Raw genomic sequence first — 23,158 nt, 5'->3', positions numbered from 1 at the left:
AGGGGGCAGAGAGCTCACGAACTTTTCTCAGGGCTTACACCGAGAAAATAAAGTTTTCCTACGAGCTCTTTGGGCACCTAGCCAGCACGTGCCAATTAGCTGACTTTCTGTCTTTGTGCCGAACCCCCTTGGGGACTTTAGATGCCTCTGTTCCTGTCATTCCCAACTCCGTCTAGGCGATGCACCCCCTTATGTATATAATCGGGTTTAGTCCTCCTCACAAGCACCCCTCGGGTGGGTACAATTACATTAATACAGTTTTACAGGTCCAGAAACAAATTCTCAGGTTTAGTTAAGTGCCCCAAGGTCACACAGCTAATGCATGGAGGTTTTAGAAAGTACAAAGGGAAGAATCCTAGAAGACTTGGTTTGTATCTAGGCATTTTCACCTAGAGCAGTACAGAAGTCTGAGTTCCCTTTAAGGGAGTCAGCCTTGAGGACAAGAAATCCGTCAAGAGTTTCAGAGAAGACACTACAGGACAGTGCAGACAATGAACTTGGGGCTCCCTCTTCTGACTCAAGGCCAGTAACACACCGGCTATGGAACCAAGAAGTGCTCTTACGTCCCTTGTGGATCTGCTGCTTTGTCTCGAGAGACCTTCCCTCTCGCCAAAACTCCTCACACTCTACCATGCCACACCCCAGCTCTGCCAAAAGCCTTCCACAGACGTACTTTCTTTTGCCAGGGAGTCAAAGACTAATGGGCAGTGGCTGGAAGAGCTGAGAGGCTGCTCACGAAGTCTCTGTCGGCAATGGGCCCCAACCTCCCATCATCTCCTCTGGGCTGGGTTTACCAAAGAAGGCTCAGTCGTATGCTCTTGTCTGCCGCCTTCTAAGCTGGCCCAGAAACCAAGAGTCTGGGGCAGCCCTGGAAAGGTCTGTTCTGTGTTTGTGCTGGGAGCCCAGAAGGATAGAGGAAAGGCATCTTCTGAAGAATTACAAATGCCTATGCCACCGCCGAGAATGTCAGCCCATCCAAAATACCAAAAGTATGCCCATCACCAGGAGAGAATAAATGATGATTAACCTTAATTCCAGTAAGAATGAGGGAGGGTGGCCCCAAAGCACATGTGTGAGTGTGTGCACATGCTAAACAGATAGCTACATAGAAGGAGTAAAGTTATTATTTTAGCTGGTACCAGAATACCTCAAAGGAGAGTGCTCGTTCAGAAAAATATTGCTGCGCCTCTCGAGATTGTGGAAAAAGCAACACCAAAGGTAGTGCAACGGCAATAGCGTGTTTCCGTGCGTCTGTTTCCGGTGAGGAGAAAGAGAAAAGCCCATCAGATGGTCTCGAGCCACCCAGGCGTCCCAGGAGGTGGGCAGTTTTATCTTGCTCCTTTTTTTTTTTTAACTTTTTTTTTTAAGTTTTATTTATTTTTGAGAGAGAGAGAGAGAGAGAGAGAGCATGAGGTGGGGAGGAACAGAGAGAGAGGGAGACCCAGAATCCGACGCAGGCTCCAGGCTCTGCGCTGTCAGCACAGAGCCCAACAGGGGGCTTAAACTCATGAACCGTGAGATCATGACCTGAGCTGAAGTCCGAAACTTAACTGACTGAGCCACCCAGGCGCCCCAGTTTTATCTCTTAAGCAGTTAGAAGGCCCTGGCAAGCATTTGGGTCGCATATAAATGCATAAACACTGCCCAACCATATGGACATGTAGATACATGGTAACAGCATATGCCTGTATGGTATTTTGGGCAGCTGACAAAGCTGTTATTTAGGCGCTTTGGGTGTCAGTAGGCACATTCAGCTACGCAGATACATCTGATACAGGGACTTGTTCAGAAAATACTCTTAAGAAATGAAAAGAACAAGCCACAGACTGGGAGAAGGTGTTTGCAAATCACATATCTGATAAAGGACTTGTATCCAGAGTATGTATGTGTGTGTGTATATATATATATATATATAAATATATATATATATATTTATATATATATATATGTGTGTGTGTATATATATATAAATATATATATAAATATATATATATTTATATATATATTTTTTTTTTCAAATATTTTTAAAAAATACTCTCAGGGGCGCCTGGGTGGCTCAGTTGATTAAATGTCCGACTCTTGATTTCGGCACAGCGGTGAGATCAAACCCTGGTGTTGGACTCCGCGCTGGACGTGGAGGCTGCTTAAGATTCTCTCCCCACCCCTCTCCCCTCTCCCTCTGCCCACCTCTCCCCACCTCTCAAAAAAAAAAAAAAAAAAAAAAACCTCTCAAAACTCACCAATAAAAAAATAATCAACCCCATAAAAAATGGGTGATACATTTGAATGGATACTACACCAAGAGATAGGTAAATAATTCAGCAAATATGTACATAGAACTACTGAAGCCCTCATCATGGAATTTTTGGAATTTTTTGTGGTTTAGGCCAGATAATGAATGTGAAATGGTTTTCAATTGCAAACAAGTCCACTCCTTGAGGACCTATCTTAGCCACAGCCCTTTCGGAGGAAAGTCATCCCAGTCAGCTTTTAAATTGTTTTTTTTGATTATTATGTTTATTTATTTTGAGACAGAGAGAGAGAGGCAGAGAGACAGAACATGAGCAGGGGAGGGGCAGAGAGGGAGACACAGAATCTGAAGCAGCCTCCAGGCTCCGAGCTGTCAGCATAGAGCCCGATGCGGGGCTTGAACTCATGAGAGCCACGAGATCATGACCTGAACCGAAGTTGGATGCTCAACTGATTAGCCACCCAGATACCCCTAGAATAGTTAATTTAAAATAATAAACTCTGGGGTGTCTGGGTGGCTCAGTCGGTTAAGCGGCCGACTGCGGCTCAGGTCACGATCTCGCGGTCCGTGAGTTCGAGCCCCGCGTCGGGCTCTGTGCTGACTGCTCAGAGCCTGGAGCCTGTTTCAGATTCTGTGTCTCCCTCTCTCTCTGACCCTCCCCCGTTCATGCTCTGTCTCTCTCTGTCTCAAAAATAAATAAACGTTAAAAAATTTAAAAAATAATAAAATAAAATAAAATAAAATAAAATAAAATAAAATAATAAACTCTGAGATTGGACTACAGTTGCCTGCATGGAAGTATACTCTCCTAAGTTAGTAGGACCAAGTTAATCACTTAACTTGTGAATTAACTTGATGAAGCCCATGTGTTCACATCAATTACCACCAAATCAGTGGTAATTTGACTTCAATTGACATTGTTTCAAAATCCTGCTTTGTTTTATAATACCATGTAGGGTGTTCTTAGGGAACCCAGAATGCATTATTTAAATTTTATCTCCGGACAAGTAATCTAGGAATAAGAAAAAAATGGAGCTCACTTCAAAAGACCCTCTTAAGAAGATGAAAAGACATGTCACAGACTGGTAGAATATATTTGCAAGTCACGTATCTGTCAAAGGGCTTATATCAATTCATAAAGAACACTCAAAACTCAGTAATAACATAACTACTCAATAAAGATGAACAAAAGATTTGAACGCACGCTTCACCAAAGATGACACACAGATGGCTAATCGATGATCAACATCATTAGTGTTTGAGGAAATGCACATTAAAACCACAATGAGGTACCATTACATGCTTATTAGAAGGGCTAAAATTAAAAAGACTGACTGTATCAAATTTTTGCAAGGATGGGCAACAACTGGAACCCTCACATGCTGCTGGTGGAAATAAAACATGGTACAACCACTTTGGAAAATCGTTTTGCAGTGTTTAAAAAGGTAAACATACACCCGCCATATGACCCAGCCATTGGGCTCAGTTGTTTACCCAAGAGAAAGTGTTTCCATGCACAGACTTGTATATGAATGTTGGTAGGAGGGAGGAATTACAAAGGGATACAAGGAAGCTTTTGGGAGGACACGGATATGCTCACAATCTTGGTTGTGGTCATGGTCTCAGCGGTCTGCACGTATGTCAAAACTTACCAGTTTTCACTTCAAATGTGTTCAGTTTATTGTATGTCGACTATCTTTCACGAAAGCCCTTTATTGTGTTTGTTTATTAATTCATTTTAAAAAAACAAGTGAAATGGAGCCAAAGCACATTTCGTGTCTCTTTGTCAGAATCGACATCCGTTGTTCGATGTCCCAAGATCTCTCAGTAAGACTCCAAGATAGGACTAAATCAACAGGCTCTCGGACAAAAAATTATCTTAGACTCTAAGTTCGTCATTGTCAGCACTTGGATCGTTAGGGGTTTTTATGTCACATTCACACGTATTTTAAAAGGTTGCCCAAGAAACTGATCCGTAGCTTCACATTTTAAACCCTGAAAAAAAGCTCAGAGCACTTGATACGTTGCAGAGCTGGACCATGTGCAATGCCAGTCACAGAAAACCAAGTCCAGCGCTCAAGAAAACTATTTGTCTCTCTCCCTCTCTTCTTGTCTTGTGGTAAAATACACACGACATAGAATTTACCATTTCCACCACTTCTAAGTGTACCCTTCTGTGGCGTTAAGTACATTCCATATATTTGTGAAACCATCACCACCATCCATTTGCAGAACTTTTTTTTAATCTTCCCCAACTGAACTGTACTCATTAAACATTAACTTCTCGTTTTCTCTTCCCACCGGCCCCTGACACCCACCCTCCTACTTTCTGACTCTATGTACTTCGTACAAGTGGAATCGTAGAATATTTGTCCTTCCTCACGCCAGTCAGAGTGGCCAAAATGAACAAATCAGGAGACTATAGATGCTGGCGAGGATGTGGAGAAACGAGAACCCTCTTGCACTGTTGGTGGAAATGCAAATTGGTGCAGCCACTCTGGAAAGCAGTGTGGAGGTTCCTCAGAAAATTAAAAATAGACCTACCCTATGACCCAGCAATAGCACTGCTAGGAATTTATCCAAGGGATACAGGAGTACTGATGCATAGGGGCACTTGTACCCCAATGTTTATAGCAGCACTCTCAACAATAGCCAAATTATGGAAAGAGCCGAAATGTCCATCAACTGATGAATGGATAAAGAAATTGTGGTTTATATACACAATGGAGTACTATGTGGCAATGAGAAAGAATGAAATATGGCCTTTTGTAGCAACGTGGATGGAACTGGAGAGTGTGATGCTAAGTGAAATAAGCCATACAGAGAAAGACAGATACCATATGGTTTCACTCTTATGTGGATCCTGAGAAACATAACAAAAACCCATGGGGGAGGGGAAGGAAAAAAAAAAAAAAAAAAGAGGTTAGAGTGGGAGAGAGCCAAAGCATAAGAGACTGTTAAAAACTGAGAACAAACTGAGGGTTGATGGGGGGTGGGAGGGAGGGCAGGGTGGGTGATAGGTATTGAGGAGGGCACCTTTTGGGATGAGCACTGGGTGTTGTATGGAAACCAATTTGACAATAAATTTCATATATTAAAAAAAAAAATTAAAAAAAAAAAAGAATATTTGTCCTTTCATGACTGGCCTATTTCACTTAGCACAGTGTCTCCAACTTTCATTCATGGTGTAACAGGTCAGAACTTCCCTCCTTTTGAAGGCCGAGTAACATTCCATTGTGTGTATTTGTCCCATTTCAGCTGCCTGTTCATCCGCTGATTGACGCTTGAGTTGCTTCCGTCTTTTGGCCGCCATGGGTAAACACCTGCTGGAGACCCAACTTTCCCTTCTTTTAGGTATACAACCCAGTATACCTAAGTGGAAGTGGAATCGTTGGGTCATATGTTAAATTTAATATAATTAATTTATTGAGGAATCATCAAAGCAACTTAAAAAAATTTTTTTTTCATTCTGTTTAATATACATAGAGAGAGAGTAAACTGGGGAGCGGGGTAGAGGGAGAGAGAGAGAGAGAGAGAGAGAGAATGTCAAGCAGGCTCCCCACTGGATCCTACAACCCCAGGATCATGACCTGAGCGGAAACCAAGAGTCAGACGCCCAACCAACTGAGCCACCTAGGTGCCCCACAACTATTTCTAAGTTATGTCTTCATAGTGCAAACAAACATTTACAGTAATAACATAATGCAAACATAATAACAGCCACATTTCTTTTTTTTTAATGTTTCTTCATTTTTGAGAGAGAGACAGACAGAGTGCAAGTAGGAGAGGGGCAAAGACAGAGGAAGACACATAATCCAAAGCAGGCTCCAGGTTCTGAGCTGTCAGCACAGAGCCTGATGCAGGGCTCGAACCCACGAACCATGAGATCAAGACCTGAGCCGAAGCTGGATATTTAACCGACTGAGCCACCCAGGCGCCCCAACAGCCACATTTCTCAAAGACGTATGTTTTGCATGGGACTCTGCTGTGTTATAAGTATATACTATCTTACTTAATTCTTCTGAGAACCCTAGAAGGAAAGCATTATTCTCCCCTTTCTATACATAAGAAAACCAAGGCTCAGTAAGGTTAAATAACTTGCCCATGTCTACAGTGTATAAAAGAGAGGGAGAGAGAGAGAGAGAGAGATTTGGAACCAGAGATCATACTCTTAACTACCTGTAATCATCTACTACCTCCCAAAATGTTATTTTTATCCAAGCCCATAGCACTGATCTTGTGATTTAGAGAGGGAACGAGAAGCTCTACCGCCCAATGGCTCCAGCTCCTGGCTTTGCTGCAAGTGCCCACGAGGACCTTCTGCCGTCCTGGCTGCTGTTTTTCTCCCTTCCACGCCCAGAGGAAGACTCCCTTCTCTTCCTTCAGAGGAAGACTCTCTCCCTCTCTTTCTCTACGCAGATTACTAGGAAATTCCCACTCACTCCCTCACCAGACTACACAAAATATCTTCTTTTAAGTTTGTTGGAGCAATTGTCTGAGCCGTGAGTCATAGTTTTCCCTGGCAAGGCTGACTACAGTTATCCCCCGGAGTGGCTGCAAGTCTCCGAGCGCAGTTTCCTTTTCAAGTCTGGCATCAGCCGCTTTCATTATCTCATAGGAACACTTAAGAACCTGTGTTGTTTAATGGAAACACACAACAAATTTCTCTTCCCTTTCACTTTTTAATGTCTTGCTTTTCTCTCTCTCTCTCTCTCTCTCTCTGCCTCCCCCCCCCCCCCCCCCCCACTGAAAACCCACAGGTCGGGCAAATAGTCTTCAAAGAAGACAGTGACTTGTTAATCCAGGAATGCATTGGAAATGTGTGAATTTGAAAGTCCAACTTTTTTTTTTTTTTCTTATACCCAAGAGGTAAAGGCACAGGACATGGTCCTGAGCAAGATATGTAAGTTGGAGATCATCATACCTTGAACTCTTGAGGAATAAATGTAATCACAGGATGTATGCCTTGGTCCAGCACTGGGCCTTGCCTATGAAAATGCTCATTTTTTCCCTTAATTAAAAGTGAATAAAAATTATAGAAATTTGTCACATAAAAATAGGTGGACTCCTAGAGTACTCTTCCCAAAATCTTATACAAAAAACAAGTCCTTAATAAATAGATAGTTGATAGCCATAGGCTCTGATAATGGGATCTAACTTCATTTTTACACATCATATTTATGGATATATTAGGAAAGAATACTCAGCATCTATGATTACAATGTATAAATAAGACTTCTCTAAAATTCCAATTTCAACATTTGTATGAGTGGCCTCTGGAAAGTGACGTAAGAAGCAAAACCAATTGTTTCACAAATCTTTGAAATGTCCGGGAAAAAGATGGGCAAAACAAACAGACTGTGGGGAAGGGTGAGCAGAAAGAATAATCGGTCTTTGTTGATCTCCTATGATGTGCCTGAGCTGAGCTCAGCTTTTCACATAGTACATTGGGCGTCCGTTGTCGCCTGCCCGGCGTTGAGCACCACCAGCGGCTGTGGGAGTGAGCATCTGACCCAGGCTGGGCAGCTGACAGCACTGGTTTCTCTATGGCCACCATGACTGGGCAGAGGGTGGGGGAAGAGGGTCTCTATCTGCAGTAGTGGGTGCTTGGTCCAGTCTAAGCCTCTGGACGCCTCTTCCAGCTACACAGCTTATCCTCTGCACACCTTTAGGTGGTGCTCTTCTCTGGTGATCCTCACATGTCCCATATTGGAAGAAATGCTTAAAAATAAAGCCAACTAGGGGCGCCTGGGTGGCTCAGTTGGTTGAGTGTCCGACTTCAGCTCAGGTCATTGTCTCGCGGTTTGTGAGTTCGAACCCTGAGTCGGGCTCTGTGCTGACAGCTCGGAGCCTGCAGCCTGCTTCGGATCCTGTGTCTCTTTCTCTGCCCCTCCCCCACTTGTGCTCTGTCTCTATCAAAAATAAATAAGTGTTAAAAAAAAATATGAAGCCAACTAGGGGCACCTGGGTGGCTAAGTCAATTGAGTGTCAACTTCAGCTCAGGTCATGATCTCACAGTTTGTGGGTTCGAGACCTGCATCTGGCTCTGTGCTGACAGTGCAGAGCCTGCTTGGGATTCTCTCTCTCTGCCTCTCTATATGCCTCTGCCCCATTTGAGCTCTCTCTCTCTCTCTCTCTCTCAAAAGAAATAAATAAAACTAATAAAAATAAAAATAAAAATAGAGCCAACTCAAAGGACAGCAGAAGGGAAAGACAGAGAAAGCCACGTACCTTAAAATGTTTCAGCCATGCCTGAAGGTTTGTGTCCTAAAATGTTTAACCAATCTGAGCTTTGAAAAAGAGTTAGAGGGGACTGGAAAATAAACTAGACACTCACCCAACCACTTATCAACCTCTCTTGCCTTTGGAAGCAACCCATCCTTGTTCCTTCATCCTAAAGTTTAGGAGAGATGCTCCGGATAGGTCTGCCCATTAGAAGTGTGGAAAGGCACTCAAAGCCCTTGCCTGACTGGCCCTTTTCTTGCTTTTCCAGTGTAAGCTGATGTCTATGCACTAATCAAGATCAATGATATATGAAGCCTCATACAACCTTGTCACTAAATGCTTTAAATTGAGGTTCAGCTAAATCTCTATAGAAAGACAGCCAGGCCTTCAGAGTTAAGCCATCATCTCATTTCTAGTGACAAGTTGCGTCTTCTTGGAGACACATAGCTTTGTTTGTCCTTTGATGCAATTCAACAAACATTTCTTAAATGTGCAATGCACGTCAGACACTGTGCGAAGCACTGAACTTACGTAGACAAGGGAGATACAGACATTATACTCAAGAAATTCATTTCCAGGGGAAACAAACAGATAAGTGTATAGCTAAAAATGATAGCATGATGATAAATTTCATTCTAACATAGTGGACGTTATACAGAAGCCCAGATGAGGGTACAGTCTGTTCAGTCTGACGGGATCTGAGCAGCCTCCACAGAGAAAGTATCTGCGCTTGGATGTGGAGCGATAGTGACATTTTAAAATGAAAAGAATGGGGGCGCCTGGGTGGCTCAGTCCGTTAAGAGTCCAAATCTTGATTTCGGCTCAGGTCATGATCTCACGGTTCGTGGGATGGAGCCCCACGTTGGGCTCTGCACTGACAGAGTGGAGCCTGCTTGGGATTCCCTCTCTCTTTCTCTCTCTGTCCCTCCCCTGCTCATATGTTCTCCCTCTCTCTCTCTCTCAAAATAAATAAACATTAAAGAAATAAAATGAAAAGAGTGGGAGAGAGTGCATTTCCAAAAAAAAAGCACTCTGAACAACGGAACTGGAGTCACGAGGACACATAGCCTGTTCAGGGAATGTCACGAAGTACAGCACAAGTAGATGGCAGGTTCCAGGGAAGAGTGGAAAGGAAAAGAAGCTGGAATTGAAGTTGGGGTAGGTGCTGAGGGCCTGGAGAGCCAGGTTTTTAAGGAAAGGCGTGGCCTGGGCAGATGTCTTGGAGACAGGAACTGATCACAGCAGGAAGGGATGGACTAGAGCAGGGGGAGACCAGAGCTCAAGAGGCTTTGAGGGTCTGAGCATGACGGGATGGCAGCCTGAGCCAGGACTGAGGACAGGTCGGTTTACAGACACACGTCATGCAGATTCAGTTCCGTATAAATCCCTCAGCCTTAATATGCTCTTTTCTCTTCATATTTACTACTTCCCTCCAATTTTGCCATTACTGCAGGGACAGATTTTTTGAAAGGCCTGAAATTAACAATCCTCAATCAGACTGAGAAGCAACGGTTGCTGTCATTAATGAACCATCCCTGTAGCCCCAGACGCTCTTCCCATAAGGCCAATGAGGAGGCTCTAAAGCACGGACCATGCACAACCGGCTGCATATAAGAAATCACTTGAAGAGATTAACATCCTCTATGTCCATGCACGGTATAAACCCGTTTCCGTACGAGACAGAATATTGCTCCTATCTGCTTGCATTGCAACTGCTTTTCCTGGGAATACCCCGAAAGCTTTCCTATTCGTTGGTGGGTATTACCAAGGTGGGTATTGCCAACCAACCGGGCTTGTGTCCCACTCTCTGGCTAATCCAGCAAGGCCAGGACAGTTCCACGCAATGTCCCTTCTCTCACCTGCAGATGATGGTCTCTTAACCCTGGTGAAAGTCAGACTTAGATAGCAGGATCCGTCACAAAGGATTGCAACCTGGGAGGCTTAGAACAACAGAAATGTACTGTCTCACATTCTGAAGGCTCGAAGTCTGCAAACAGGTGTCAGCAGAGCTGGTTCATTCAGAAAACTGTCAGGAAGAGTCTGTCCTATGTCTCTCTCCTAGCTTCTGGTGGTTTCCCGGAATCTTTGGTATTCCTTGACTTCTGTTGCGTCACCCTGATCTCTGTCTTCATCCGCACATGGTGTTCTCTCTGTGTGTGTGTGTATGTGTGTGTGTGTACATGTGTGTGTCTGTGTCCAAATTTCCACTTTTTATAAGGACACCAGTCAAGTTGGATTAGAGCCCCACCCTATTCCAGTATGACTTCATCTTAACCCGTTATATCTGCAGCAACCCTATCTCCAAATAAGGTCACATTCTGAGTTGCAGGGGGTTAAGACCTCAACATAGAAATTTGAGGGGGACACAATTCAATACATAACTCAGGGGTAGACGAGATATCTCTTTCTCTTCTCTCCTAAGTTCTACTTTATGCCGGGTGGGGAAAAGTTTAGCAACTCTTCTGTCTTTTGCCCTGAAAGAGAGTCCCCTTTCTCTACCAGCAACAGGGAGCTGAGGCACAGACTTCATGTTTCCTGGAAGTGTTGCTATGAAGTCAAAATGAAAACCAGTCAACTAAAATGCCGTTGACATCGTCACAGGCTGTTAAAATCGCCCTTTCCATTATATTTGGTGTAAATTTTATAAATAGTTTAAAGGACAACAAGATATTTGGTGAATTAGCTTCAACTGGCCTCTGTTGGGTGTGCGGGTATCTCTGCCTCTGTTGAGGAAGGGGAACCACATGTAGGGACAACATTTAATGTTAGCTTCTTCACCTCTTAGGCTACAGTTTGAGCTCTCCTAAAATCCCATGTAGCTGAATCTCAAGGATTAATCTACACATCCCACCCCTGAACCGGTAAATGTGGTCTGCGTGAGAGATTCAACTTCTCTCTATTTACTTAGCTTTGCTCTTATTTCTTATGGGCCTAATAATATTGAACTTCTTAAGCCAAGGGTGCTCAGACTTTCTGGGCTAAATTATAAAACTTTCTGCGACAATCAACAAAGATTTAATTCTTTTTTTTTTTTAATGTTTATTTATTTTTGAGAGAGAGACAGAGTGTGAGTGGGGGAGGGCAGAGAGAGGGAGACACAGAATCCAAAGCAGGTTCCAGGCTCTGCGCTGTCAGCACAGAGCCCAGACATGGGGCTCGAACTCACAAACCTTGAGATCATGACCTGAGCCAGAGTTGGATGCTCAACCAACTGAGCCACCCAGGCTCCCCTAAGTATGCATATCTTTATGTGCATGTGTTTGGACTCTTTACCTGAAAGCAACCTTTGAAAAGCCTTAGAGAGAATGACTATGAATCACATGAAGGATAGAAGAAGATATCACAACCAAAGTGAAGAAAAGGCAGACACGGAGTTGAAGTGGGATCAAAATCGAACTTTATTTGCTTTGTAATTTTACCATCAAGAAGTGAGGAAATCTAAGCTTCCTTTCTTCTCAGTTTCCCTTTCTGTCAAATGGGAAATTTACCTGCCTTAAATTTACTTTAGAGGGATACATTTTTTGTGAAAAATGCAGACAACTACTTGTGCTTTGAATCTCATTAGCTCTGAAAAGGAAACACAAGTCACTGACTCCATGTTTTAAAAATAATAAAGGTCCAAAATTAGTAAATTTAAATGCCTACTGGCATTTAAAAAAAAGAAATAGGCATTGAACACAAAATAACAGAACTTTCAGGCTATTATTCAGGATATTCAAATATTTAGCAACTGGTAGGATAGCAGAGGGCAACAGAAAGCAATTGCCAAAGGCTTTAAAAGTGTGTATTCCTTTTGACTCAGCAATTCTGTTTCTAGAAATTTATCCCAAGGAAATAATTAGATAAATTTTGAAAAAATGCTCATACAAAGATGTCTATTGGTGCAGACTTTGTAATACCCAACATTTGGGAGTAAAATATAAACTTGCAACCATAGAAAATTAATTAAATTATGCTACAGCCTGAAAATGAAATACTATGTAGTCATTAAAAACGATTACACTATACCAGCAAATAATCCTTTGTCAATAAGCAAACCACTCATACAGTTGTATTTATGTAGGCAAAAATATTTGCTCCCAGAGAATAATATTTTAGTGTGATGCCTTTTTAAAAATGAGACAAGCATTTCAATGATATTACTGAAATGTTTCCTTTTTAACATGTAAGACCATTTAAATACGATTTCTAGTTTTATTTTGTATGTGCTGGGTAGGAGCATTTCAGCTCATAAAGAGTATTTCAGCTGGTTAGAAGAAATTTAATATTTGGGAAAGATTCTTTTGGACTAAAATTAATGTTAAAGCCATTTTAGTACACACTGAGGAATATTAAGTCAAGTTAAGAGTCTGAATGATCCTAGTGCACTGAGTAACTTCTATCCTGTGGACACACTAAGCAGATGAACTTATAAGATATGTTCCATATTGACTCACTTGGTTATAAATACAAAGGTGTCACATCACAGTTAAAATATTTATAATCCCTAAATATATTAAGAGATGAATTTAAATAAAATGTAATAGCAAAAAAAAAAAAAAAAAGATTATGCTAGATCTATATGCATTGATTTACAAAGTTCCATAGCCAACATACTGTTAAGTGACAAAGATACATTTTAAAACAATATACATAAGGGGCACCTGGGTGGCTCAGTCAGTTGAGCATCTGACTTCAGCTCAGGTCATGATCTCATGGTTTGTGAGTTCGAGCCCCGCATCAGGCTCTGTGCGGCTGGCTCGGAGCCTGGAGCCTACTTCAGGTTCTGGGTCTCCCTCTTTCTCTGCCCTCCCCTGCTTGTGCTGTGTGTGTGTCTCTCTCTCTCTAAAATAAACCTTAACAAAATTTTTAAAAATAAAACAATATACCTACTATAATCCCATTTTTGTGCAAGAATATATTTACATATGCGTACAATAAAGCCTGGAATTGCGTAAAGCATAAATTGTAAATGAAACAGTAGAATGAGCATCTCTGAGTGACAGACTCGTGGATAGGTTTATTTTCTTCTTTGTACTTTTTCTGAATGTTTAATACATTCAGTGGCAGGAAATGGCTTTTCTTAATCATTTAACAATAATAAAGTGATCTTAATTTTAAAGAGGAAAATACATTGTATCCTATCTCATCACCACCCTAAGGAGTCATTTGCCTTAGTTGTACCTTAACATTCCATAGGCTACACTCTGTCCCCGATAATGAAATAACAAGGAACATGAAAGTAAGCACTACTTGATACAGTTCTAAGCCCCCATTTTGTTTCTGAGAATCACATAATGGTATTATTTTGTACCCTTACGTAATTTTAAAACATAATTACCCACTCACAAGCTTTTATTGTGAAAAGAAAATGCACTAGGCTGGGGTTTAGGAGACTTGAATACTTCTCTCTCCTCAGCCACTAGCTAGTGGGCAGATTTCCCAGTAGGACTTCTCAGAGCCCTGTGGGGATTTCAGAGGCTTGAGCCTCCCGGAATTTTAGTTCTGTCTCTCAAGGATTTTCAATGTCATCTGGTACCCATCTCTTTTTAAGATTATAATCGCACATAAAGAATTTTTCCTGGTCGATTTTAATATACCTGAAGCTAAAGGTCTGGATTGGACATACCTATATTTGAATCTATACTTGAATCCTTATATTTATAACGCAACACCTATATGTTGTGTGACCTGGGGCAAATTTCTTAACTTTTCAGAGGTTCAGCTTCATTACTTCAAAAATGAACAAAGGAAACAATTTATCTCTTTAAGATTTAAGATATGAGATATTCTATCTAAATTCCTGGCACAATTCCTGATACACCGGAAGTGCTAGACAAATGTTAGCTCTCGTTATCATTGGCTACATCGATTACATACCTCTACTCAAACCCAGACCAATCCCTAAACCTTAGGATAAGAAAATATGTAAGACTGAAAAGAGGCAAACTGAAGTTTTCCTTAGCATACCTTTTTTTGAGAGAGAGCGAGAGAGAGAGAGAGAGAGAGAGAAAATCTTAAGCAGGCTCCCTCTTCAGTGTGGAGCCAGATGTGGGGCTCAATCCCACAACCCTGGGATCATGACCTGAGCTGAAGTTGAGTCGGCTGCTCAACTCAGCTGCTAAACCGACTGAGCCACCCAGGCACTTTAGTGTATGTTTTCATTAGCATACATCTATGTGTCCATTTTGTTCATGTTAATGACACACAGAAATGAAGGAATCAATGGAAAAAAGAGAAATGATTTTATGATAAGAATTTCCTGGGTACTGTTAAAGGAATTTGCAATTTATAAGCACTTGAGAATCACCTTTTCTTATTATTAGTAAAAACAATTTGTCTTAAAATGTTTACCAGCAACCACAACTTAGAATGTTCTACTGAAATCAGCTCATCTCATAAGAGTAGCTAGACAATTAGGGAGGTTAAGCATCCAACTCCGGCTCAGGTCATGATCTCACGGTCCATGGGTTCAAGCCTTGCATTGGACTCTGTGTTGACAGCTCAGAGCTTGGAGCCTGATTCAGATTCTGCATCTCCCTCTCTCTCTCTGCCCCTTCCCCACTCTCTCTCTCTCTTTCTCTCAAAAATAAACATTAAAAAACATTTAAAGAGTAAACAATAATCTAATTAAAGTGTTTATTTCCATGGATTCTTTATCCGTTTCCTCAAAAAATTGCACTTGAACAGTTTTAATACTCAGGCTCATACTAAGATTGCCTATGATTTTAGATAAACATTTTCTTAAAGCAGCACTTGAAAGTGCTCTTGTAATTGAACTCCCAAATTTTGAATTTCAAATAGAGAGCAGAGGATTTAGCAAATACGTGATGAAGAGTCGTGTTTTCATGTCCTTTCATTTTGGCAGGAACTCTTGTTTCAGTTGAAAACATTCCCTTACCATTACAGAAACCCAGAGGGCAATCATGAGTTAAGACCTGGAAAATAAAACTGAGAGCAAAGACTGGAATAACATGTGGTTGTCATTTCCAAGGCCACAGACAGGGGAAGTGGTTTTCCACTGCTGGCTACACAAAGCCAAGCGCATGTCCCACATTAACATGGAGGGCAGACAGTAAAAAAAAAGAGATGGCAGTTCGCCTTTTTCCTTCATGGGCAGGTGTTGACTTGCCCAGCAGTTAGAGCTGCTTTGTTGAGGATCTGGATGACATTTTAAATTTGAGGCAAAGTTTTCCTATTTATATCTGTGGCCTCTCACAACCACTCTGAACGATAGGGCATCTTACTCAATCTGGCTCCCCTGCCATAAAGATAAAACTTAGTGGGTTGTGGGACTTCCCCAAGACCACAGTTAGAAGTCTGATTGGAAATCACTATCTCTGAATTTTCAGTCTTACAAATTATTCTATCTGGTCCTGCCTAAAAAGAAGAAAGAGAGAGAGAGAGAGAAAAGAAGGAGGAAAGAAGGAATGAAGGAAGGGAGGAGGGAAGAAGGAAGGAAGGAAGGAAGGAAGGAAGGAAAAGAAGAAGAATAAAGTGGTGTTTTTGTTTCAAAAATTTACGATACCAGGTTGTAAAAACAGTATTAACTTGTAGACATAACTATATCATTCTTCTAGTCTCCTTTACAGCTTGTGATCACCTGTCTTGTTTAATCTCCGTCCATCTACCCAGACTTACATCCTGCTCAACCTATGCTCAAGCAAAAGGATGCATACCTAAGGTGTCGTAATGTTTATATGGGGAGGACAACCCATCTTCCCCCCTATCTCATGGCAGACATGGCTGGCTGATCACAGTACTGTTTTCACTCAGCCCAGATGAAGCCTCAGAATCCTCCTCACTCCAGAAGACTAACACCAATTGATTTGGATTGAAGCGTCTTCAACTCCAGCCAGTTTAGAGCACAATCCTTCAATTCTGTAGCGTCGTCACCCACGAACGTTGCCTCTGCTAGTTGTGCGATCCTCGGTACACTTAATCCTACTGAAATTCACTTTCCTCGCCCCTGAAACGAGTGTCATATAATTACCCCGCATCGAGGCTCTAATAAGACAGTGTGTGTAAAAACACTCTGCCAACATACAGAATGACTGCTATTACCTCTAGCTTTATACAATGGTTAGTTTTATTCCACTCGTTTTAATTGTTCCCATCATCACTGGCTCTCTCCCTCAGGAAATCCTGGCCTGCCTTACACACCGTAGCGCATCACCTAGCACATAACTTGTTCTCCATAAGCATTAGTCTTCTGGAGACTAGTTCTTAGTCTCCACAACAGACTCCACCTGTTCCTGCCTCACTCCTGCTCACCCACCAACTATTAATGTCCACAGGGTTTTCACCTACAATCTGCCCCAGTTAAATAAACTGCAAAACATAGCATCTCAGAGGATTTAAAAACAATTATCTCAACTGGTTTCACGAGTCTGCGGCCTTCTTTCCGCACAGACGGAAAACCCTGGAAAGAAGTACGTCAGTGGCAGGGGCATCCAGGCCTTCCCCTCCCTAAGACAATGAGGACGGCGATGCTGCTGATGGCGATGGCAATAAACACTGAACATTTCCCATGTGCCAGTCATTGATCATTAACCTTTATAACAGTCACATGTGATAATATTGTTATCTTCACTGTAGATATCAGGAAATTGGCATAGAGAGGCTAGACAACTTTCCAAAGCCATGCAACTGTGAAGCTGTTGAGTTAGCATCCTCCAGAGAAACAGAACCCATAGGAAATAAATAGATAGCGAGGTAGATAGAGATGAGATTTATTATAGGATTGGCTGATGCAATTATGGAGGCTAACAAGTCCTATGGCCTGGCCTCTGCCAGCTGGAGAACCAGGAAAGCTCATGATATAATTCAGCCTGAGTTCAAAAGCCTGTGAATGAGAGTGGGAAAGGGTTAGGAGGGATGCTGATGATATACTGAAGCCAAAAACTTGAGAATCAAGAGCATCGGCCCTCCTCCAAGAGCAGGAGAAGATGGATGTCTCAGCTCCAGCAGAGAAAGAGAATTTGGCCGCCTTCTGCTTCTTTGTTCTACTCGGGCCATCAGTGGATTAGATGAGGCCCATGCACACTGGTGAGGGATCTTCTTTACTCAATTTACTGATTCAGATGCTAACCTCTTCCGAAGATCCTTTACCAGGCACGCCCAGAAATAATGTTTTACCAACTATCTGGGTGTCTCTTAGCCCACTCAAACTGACACATAACCATCACGGTAAAAGCCATGCCATTATTATGCAAGGATTTAAACCCAAGCAGGCTGGTTCTAGAACTTATATTCCTATCTCAACGCATTCCTGCTTGGTTTACCCTGGCCCTTCTCTATGCATGTGTGGAGGTTGTGTCAAACAGGATAGGTTCTCTCAGGATGGTGTGATGATGGAGCCAGACCCTCTTCCTTCCTTGGCCCCTTCCGGCATCTACAGAACCGGACGGGCACTGCCCAGGTGCTGCCTGATCACCCTGCCCGAGGCCGTACACCTAGAGCATGGGCTGGGCTTTTAAATATCTCATAACATCTTTTTTGATAGCTATAGAAATATAAAGGTATATGCCAAAGTATAAGTAAATTAACTAGGCGTGACAAGTCAAATGCAAAGGCAAATGGAGACAGCAGAACAAACAGGATAAAGGGAGATTGTGGCTGATTGGGTAAAAGGCCAAAAACTGTTCTAAAGTGCCAGCTAATCCATTCAGAAATTAGTTCAGAGGAAGACCAATATTTAAATCCACATAATCCTTTCACAATGTACATATGTATCAAATTATCGTGCTGCATATTTTAAATATCTTACAATTTTATGTATCGATTATACCTCAATAGAGCTGAAAAAAATCAATAAATATGGATTAACCAAAATTTGATATACTCCTCTTGTGCTCCACGAAGTGGAGCTTTCTAAAAACAACTAAAATCTTGCAATGTGGCTTACAATAAAATAAAGAGAAAGAAAAATTAATAAAAAGTAGGCCAAGGAAAGAAAAATATGCCAGTTATTGGGCTAATACAGTTAATAGCATTTTTAAGCTTTTTGCTCAAAAAATTCAAAATTGATCTTTAAAAGGATCCTTATGAGGTAAAAAAAAAAAAAAACTGGTCATTTAATTCAATCCATTATTCAACTATTTCGACAAATATCTGTTGATGTGCTCTCCACAAATAAATAGAGACGCTTTTAGATTAAAAAAAAAAAAAAAAAAAAAAAAAAACAAAAAACTAAGGGTTTGCCACTAACAAATCCTAACTAGAATAGCTGCTAAAGCATATGACTGAGTTGAGTATAAAGTGGTTCTTAGGTGGAAGCTCTGTTCTGAGTTAATAAATGATGGTCAGGTCAAAAATAATTTAAATCCATATAAACCAGATAACTCAGCAATTATACTTGTAAAAGTCACCCTTGACCATTAGGTGTCCACTTTTTATTTGTTTTATTTTTAATTTTTAAAAAATGTTTACTTAGTTTTGAGATGGAGAGAGAGAGAGAGAGAGAGAGAGAGAGAGAGAGGGAGAGAGAGAGAGAGAGAGAGAGCATGAGCAGGGGAGAGGCAGACACAGAATCCAAAGCAGGCTCGAGGCTCTGAGCTAGCAGCACAGAGCTTGCTGTGGGGCTCAAACTCACGAACTGTGAGATCCTAACCTGAGCCCAGGTCAGACGCTTAACTGACTGAGCCCCCCAGGTGCCCGTCACTTACATTTTTGATATGAGAGGCACTAGGGCTTACATGATGCCTCGAAATATTTTTCCAGTTTTACAAAACTGGAAATTCTTCCAATAAAGAATCATTCCTGTGAACCAGAAGGGTTTTCTTGCCTTCAAGCAATTATTTCTGGACTTATCTCTAGGTGCTGAACAGTGTTCACTCTCACTTCCACCTGTGGATCTCTCCATGACTTTGCAACATGGACCATTCCATGCCTTCGTTAACGCCTTTGTCTCTCTACCTGGACGGTGTCTCCAACTTGTCTCCTGTTGGACCAACAGTTCTCTAAGATGCCTAAGTCTTTTCACTACTTTCCCTATTCTAAGACACATGAGTCCTAGAATTTTCTGAAGACTTTTATTGTAACTCATCGCACTATATTATATCGTGGCTATCATCACACTACTAGAGTTCCTTGTTGCCTTCATGGTCTTTTTGTAATCTCTGGATATGAGCATCTTAAAGGCAGGGGTCCTAGCTTCTTTTCTTTGTCATTTCTATATCCCTAGTGTCTAACACAGTGTCCTACACATGGCCCATCTTCAATAAAATTAGAAGGAGGAGTGGGGACTGTTAGCAGCTTTACAATCTTTATAGTTCACAGCACTATAGGATCATGGCAGCCAGCTGTGAGCAGTGCTTGATAATCCTGAGAGCAGCTAACATTCTTGGAACACCGAGAGGGCACTGGACACTGTCCTAAGCACTCTACTCAAATAGGCAAAGAACTGAGGCCGAGAGAGCTAAATTAGCTGCCTAAGGTGGTCGGGGTTAAATCTGATCCAAACCAAGGCAGACTGGCTTCAGTATTGGCACTCTCCATCACTCTGTTTTTCTGCTTAAGGAGGAAAAGAGGAATACCATAAGTAGAAAGGAGGTGAGCGCAATTAAATGGGGGGAGATAGGAGACAAAAACATATTTCACACATTCCACAATTCTGGTTTTGCCAGAAGGGAAAAAAAACCTAACAAAAGTCTCACCATACATAACATGTTAGAAGGACTTTGAAATACAAGTTTGTGATAAAGTCCAATTAGCTAAAACAAAGCCTTGAGAACCATCCCAAATATCTAAACAAGCATTTTACCCAGAGAGAGTCATCCTTGATTGAAACAAGGACAAACAACATAACTAAAGGAAGGAAAGCCATGATGAGCCATGCGCAGAAAATTTAAACTAAGGCAAAAACATTCGCGGCTTTGTTTCCACTTAACTGATTGCTGGTCACATAGGAGATAGTTCATAGCTACCACAGTTCTAAAACTGGACGTGTGTATCGGCGTGCAAAGACACTGCAGAGTTTTGTTTATTATTGAAAAGTAGTAAACAACAGGCGGAAAAGACCACGAGAAAAGAGGGGGACCCTGAAATATTGTGCAAAAACGAGGCTCCCACAGATACAAAAATTCAGCGATACAGAATCTGTGCAGCCAGAGGCTATCCACAGCCGGGCTCTCTCCGGAGAGGGAGTCACCCTACAAAGGAACCCACCATGACCAGCCGGAGCTTGCTGAGCTGGGCTTTGATGCTACTTCTTTCCAGTACTGCCTGCTCTCTGGACTGTCACTTTCAACGGAGGGGCATCTGGGAGATTGTACAACATTTAGAGAACCTTGGAGGAAAATTTCCCCTGAGATGTCTGAAGGACAGAAGCAACTTCAGATTCCTCCAGGTGGCAAAAATTGACCAGCTTCCGGAGGAAACTGCTTTCCCGGCCATCGGAGAAATGCTGCGACAGGTCTTCAACACTTTCAGCCTGAATGTCTCCCAATCGTTGTGGAATGAAAGCCGTTTAGAGAGACTCCTAAGTGGACTGTATCAGCAAACGGAGAAGACAGGGGTATGCCTGGAGCAGGACTCTGGGCAGGAGGATCATTCATCCTCGCAAAGGGAGGGTACCAGACTTGCAATAAAGAATTATTTCCAAGGCATCCATGGCTATTTGCAAGGCCAAAAGTATAGCCACTGTGCCTGGGAGGTCATCCGTGTGGAAATCCGAAGGTGTTTTCTCTTCATTGAACAGCTGACAAGAAGACATCGGGACCAAGAAATAGGTCACTTACATAACTAACTAATGTGGAACTGATCACTAGTATCATTTTAGATGTCTCCTCAAACCAACGTGGTATTTCTAAGCAGTTTTTTATTTATTCTTTTTGTAACTTAGGATAATACTGTCAGTCAGTTTTCTGGATGGATAAAACCATGCTTATCATTTGCAGATTATTAGTTTAATGGATTTGTTTATTAAAGTTAAGCAAACATTTGTTATTAAAATAGTAATTAATACTATATTTGATGACTTATATATAAAATATCATTTTAAAATTAAATGATTCTTTTATTTCGTTTTTACAATCAAATCTTCTAAATTCAGTCTTCTTGTAACTTTGCTCAAATGGTCATCCTCAGACTGCTTCACTTGACAGAGTTTAAACTATCTTTAGGATCATTTCACAATGCAGAAGGACCATCAACCAATACAGAAGATTGTGGCAGTGATGAAAAATTTGGCAATTTCAGTTCTCAGTAAGTCCTGACCTGGAGCGAGAGCAGGAACACGTCTTTTGCCCTAGCCATCATCCCAGCCTTGGGTTTACCTATCCTCTATTTTAGATGTTATCTGAGATTTCATAAGAGAATGAGAACAAAGAAAATCATGGAGATAATGATGATAGTGAATATGAAAATGCGAGGGAAAGGCAGAAAGGTGGGGCAGGAATTTCTGAGGTGCACTCTTACCATGTCTCCTCATACTCACCAGTGTGGAAAGCCCTGGAGGATGGTCGCTCCCCATTCTCAGACTTCCATTCTTCCCCTTAAGCCCATCACTGATCAATCATCCATCATTGATGTCTATTCATTCAGTGTTGTCTTCCAGTCTATGTGAAGCTCGGGGCCACGTTCTCAATCTCACAATTTAGGCAGGGAAACTTGCATATGGACACGCAGAGGAGAGGTCCATGTGAACATGGAGGCAGAGACCGGAGTGATGCATCCATAAGTCAAGAAATGTTAAGCATTGCTAGGGGTCAGCAGAAGCTAGGAAGAAGGCAAGGAAGGATCCTCCCCTACAGTCTTCAGAGAGAATAGAGTCCTGCCAATACCTTGATTTTGGAGTTTTAGCTCCTAGAACTGGAAGGGAATAAGTTTCTGCCGGTTTAAGCCACCTATTTTGTGATACATTGTTTTGGCAGCCCTCTCTCACTACACGGAGAGAGAAGATGCATCTTCCTGATCTTGAATTTGAGTGCAGAGAAAAACAGAGTTTCTCAGGAAAGCCCACCACTCAGAGATGGTACCCATGGGAGTAATCGACTGGTTTTTGTGGTCTCCTAGTGCTTCCGCCTTCCAAATGTTCCTGTTGCTAAATCCAGAGTTAACACCTCTCCCGTGTACACATCAAAAGCTGTGTGCTGCCTCAGAAACATCTTGTGGCGCTTTTTAAAGGCTTTGAAAGCATTTGTTTATTTGCCAGTGAGTTTAATAGAGAATATATGCTATATATAGATTTAGAGGATTTAAGAATAAGACTACAATAAAATTCAGCAGCAAAATAAAAGTAACAGTAACTTGATCTTTTAAAAAACATTATTTCAGGGGCGCCTGGGTGGCTCAGTCGGTTAAGCGTCCGACTTCGGCTCAGGTCATGATCTCACAGTCCGAGGGTTCGAGCCCCGCGTCGGGCTCTGTGCTGACAGCTCAGAGCCTGGAGCCTGTTTCAGATTCTGTGTCTCCCTCTCTCTGTGACCCTCCCCCATTCATGCTCTGTCTCTCTCTGTCTCAAAAGTAAATAAACGTTAAAAAAAATTTTAAAAAAAACATTATTTCAGAAGGCATTTTCAAATTCTACCTACAGTGCCTCGGGATCCATACCTTAGAAATTAATTTTCACCGAAATATAAATGTAGTCACAGCAATAGTTGGAAATTTGCCTTTGGTACTGGATTAAAAAAAAAAAGAATTTACAATATATAAAAAGTTCTGTTTTTTAATAACTAAGAGCTAATTAAAATCCTAGGGGTA

At 41.7% G+C, this 23,158-nt stretch overlaps 1 protein-coding gene across 1 annotated transcript; it reads left to right on the top strand.

Moving 5' to 3' along the window:
• Positions 1–20,624: 20,624 nt before the first annotated feature.
• LOC132663856 (interferon beta-like) lies at positions 20,625–21,203 on the top strand. The gene has a single exon (XM_060610424.2). The coding sequence runs from the start codon at positions 20,625–20,627 to the stop codon at positions 21,201–21,203; it is 579 nt and encodes a 192-aa protein (XP_060466407.1).
• Positions 21,204–23,158: the final 1,955 nt, after the last annotated feature.

Source organism: Panthera onca, chromosome D4 (genome assembly GCF_046562875.1).
Source record: "Panthera onca isolate mPanOnc1 chromosome D4, mPanOnc1 haplotype 2, whole genome shotgun sequence".
NCBI lineage: Eukaryota > Metazoa > Chordata > Mammalia > Carnivora > Felidae > Panthera > Panthera onca.
Note: the sequence above shows the minus strand (reverse complement) of the source record. Positions and strands in the feature narration are given on the sequence as shown.

What these genes read in the sequence shown, in the direction of transcription:
- LOC132663856 (XM_060610424.2), top strand. Translation starts at nt 20,625, where the DNA reads ATGACCAGCCGGAGCTTGCTGAGCTGGGCTTTGATGCTACTTCTTTCC.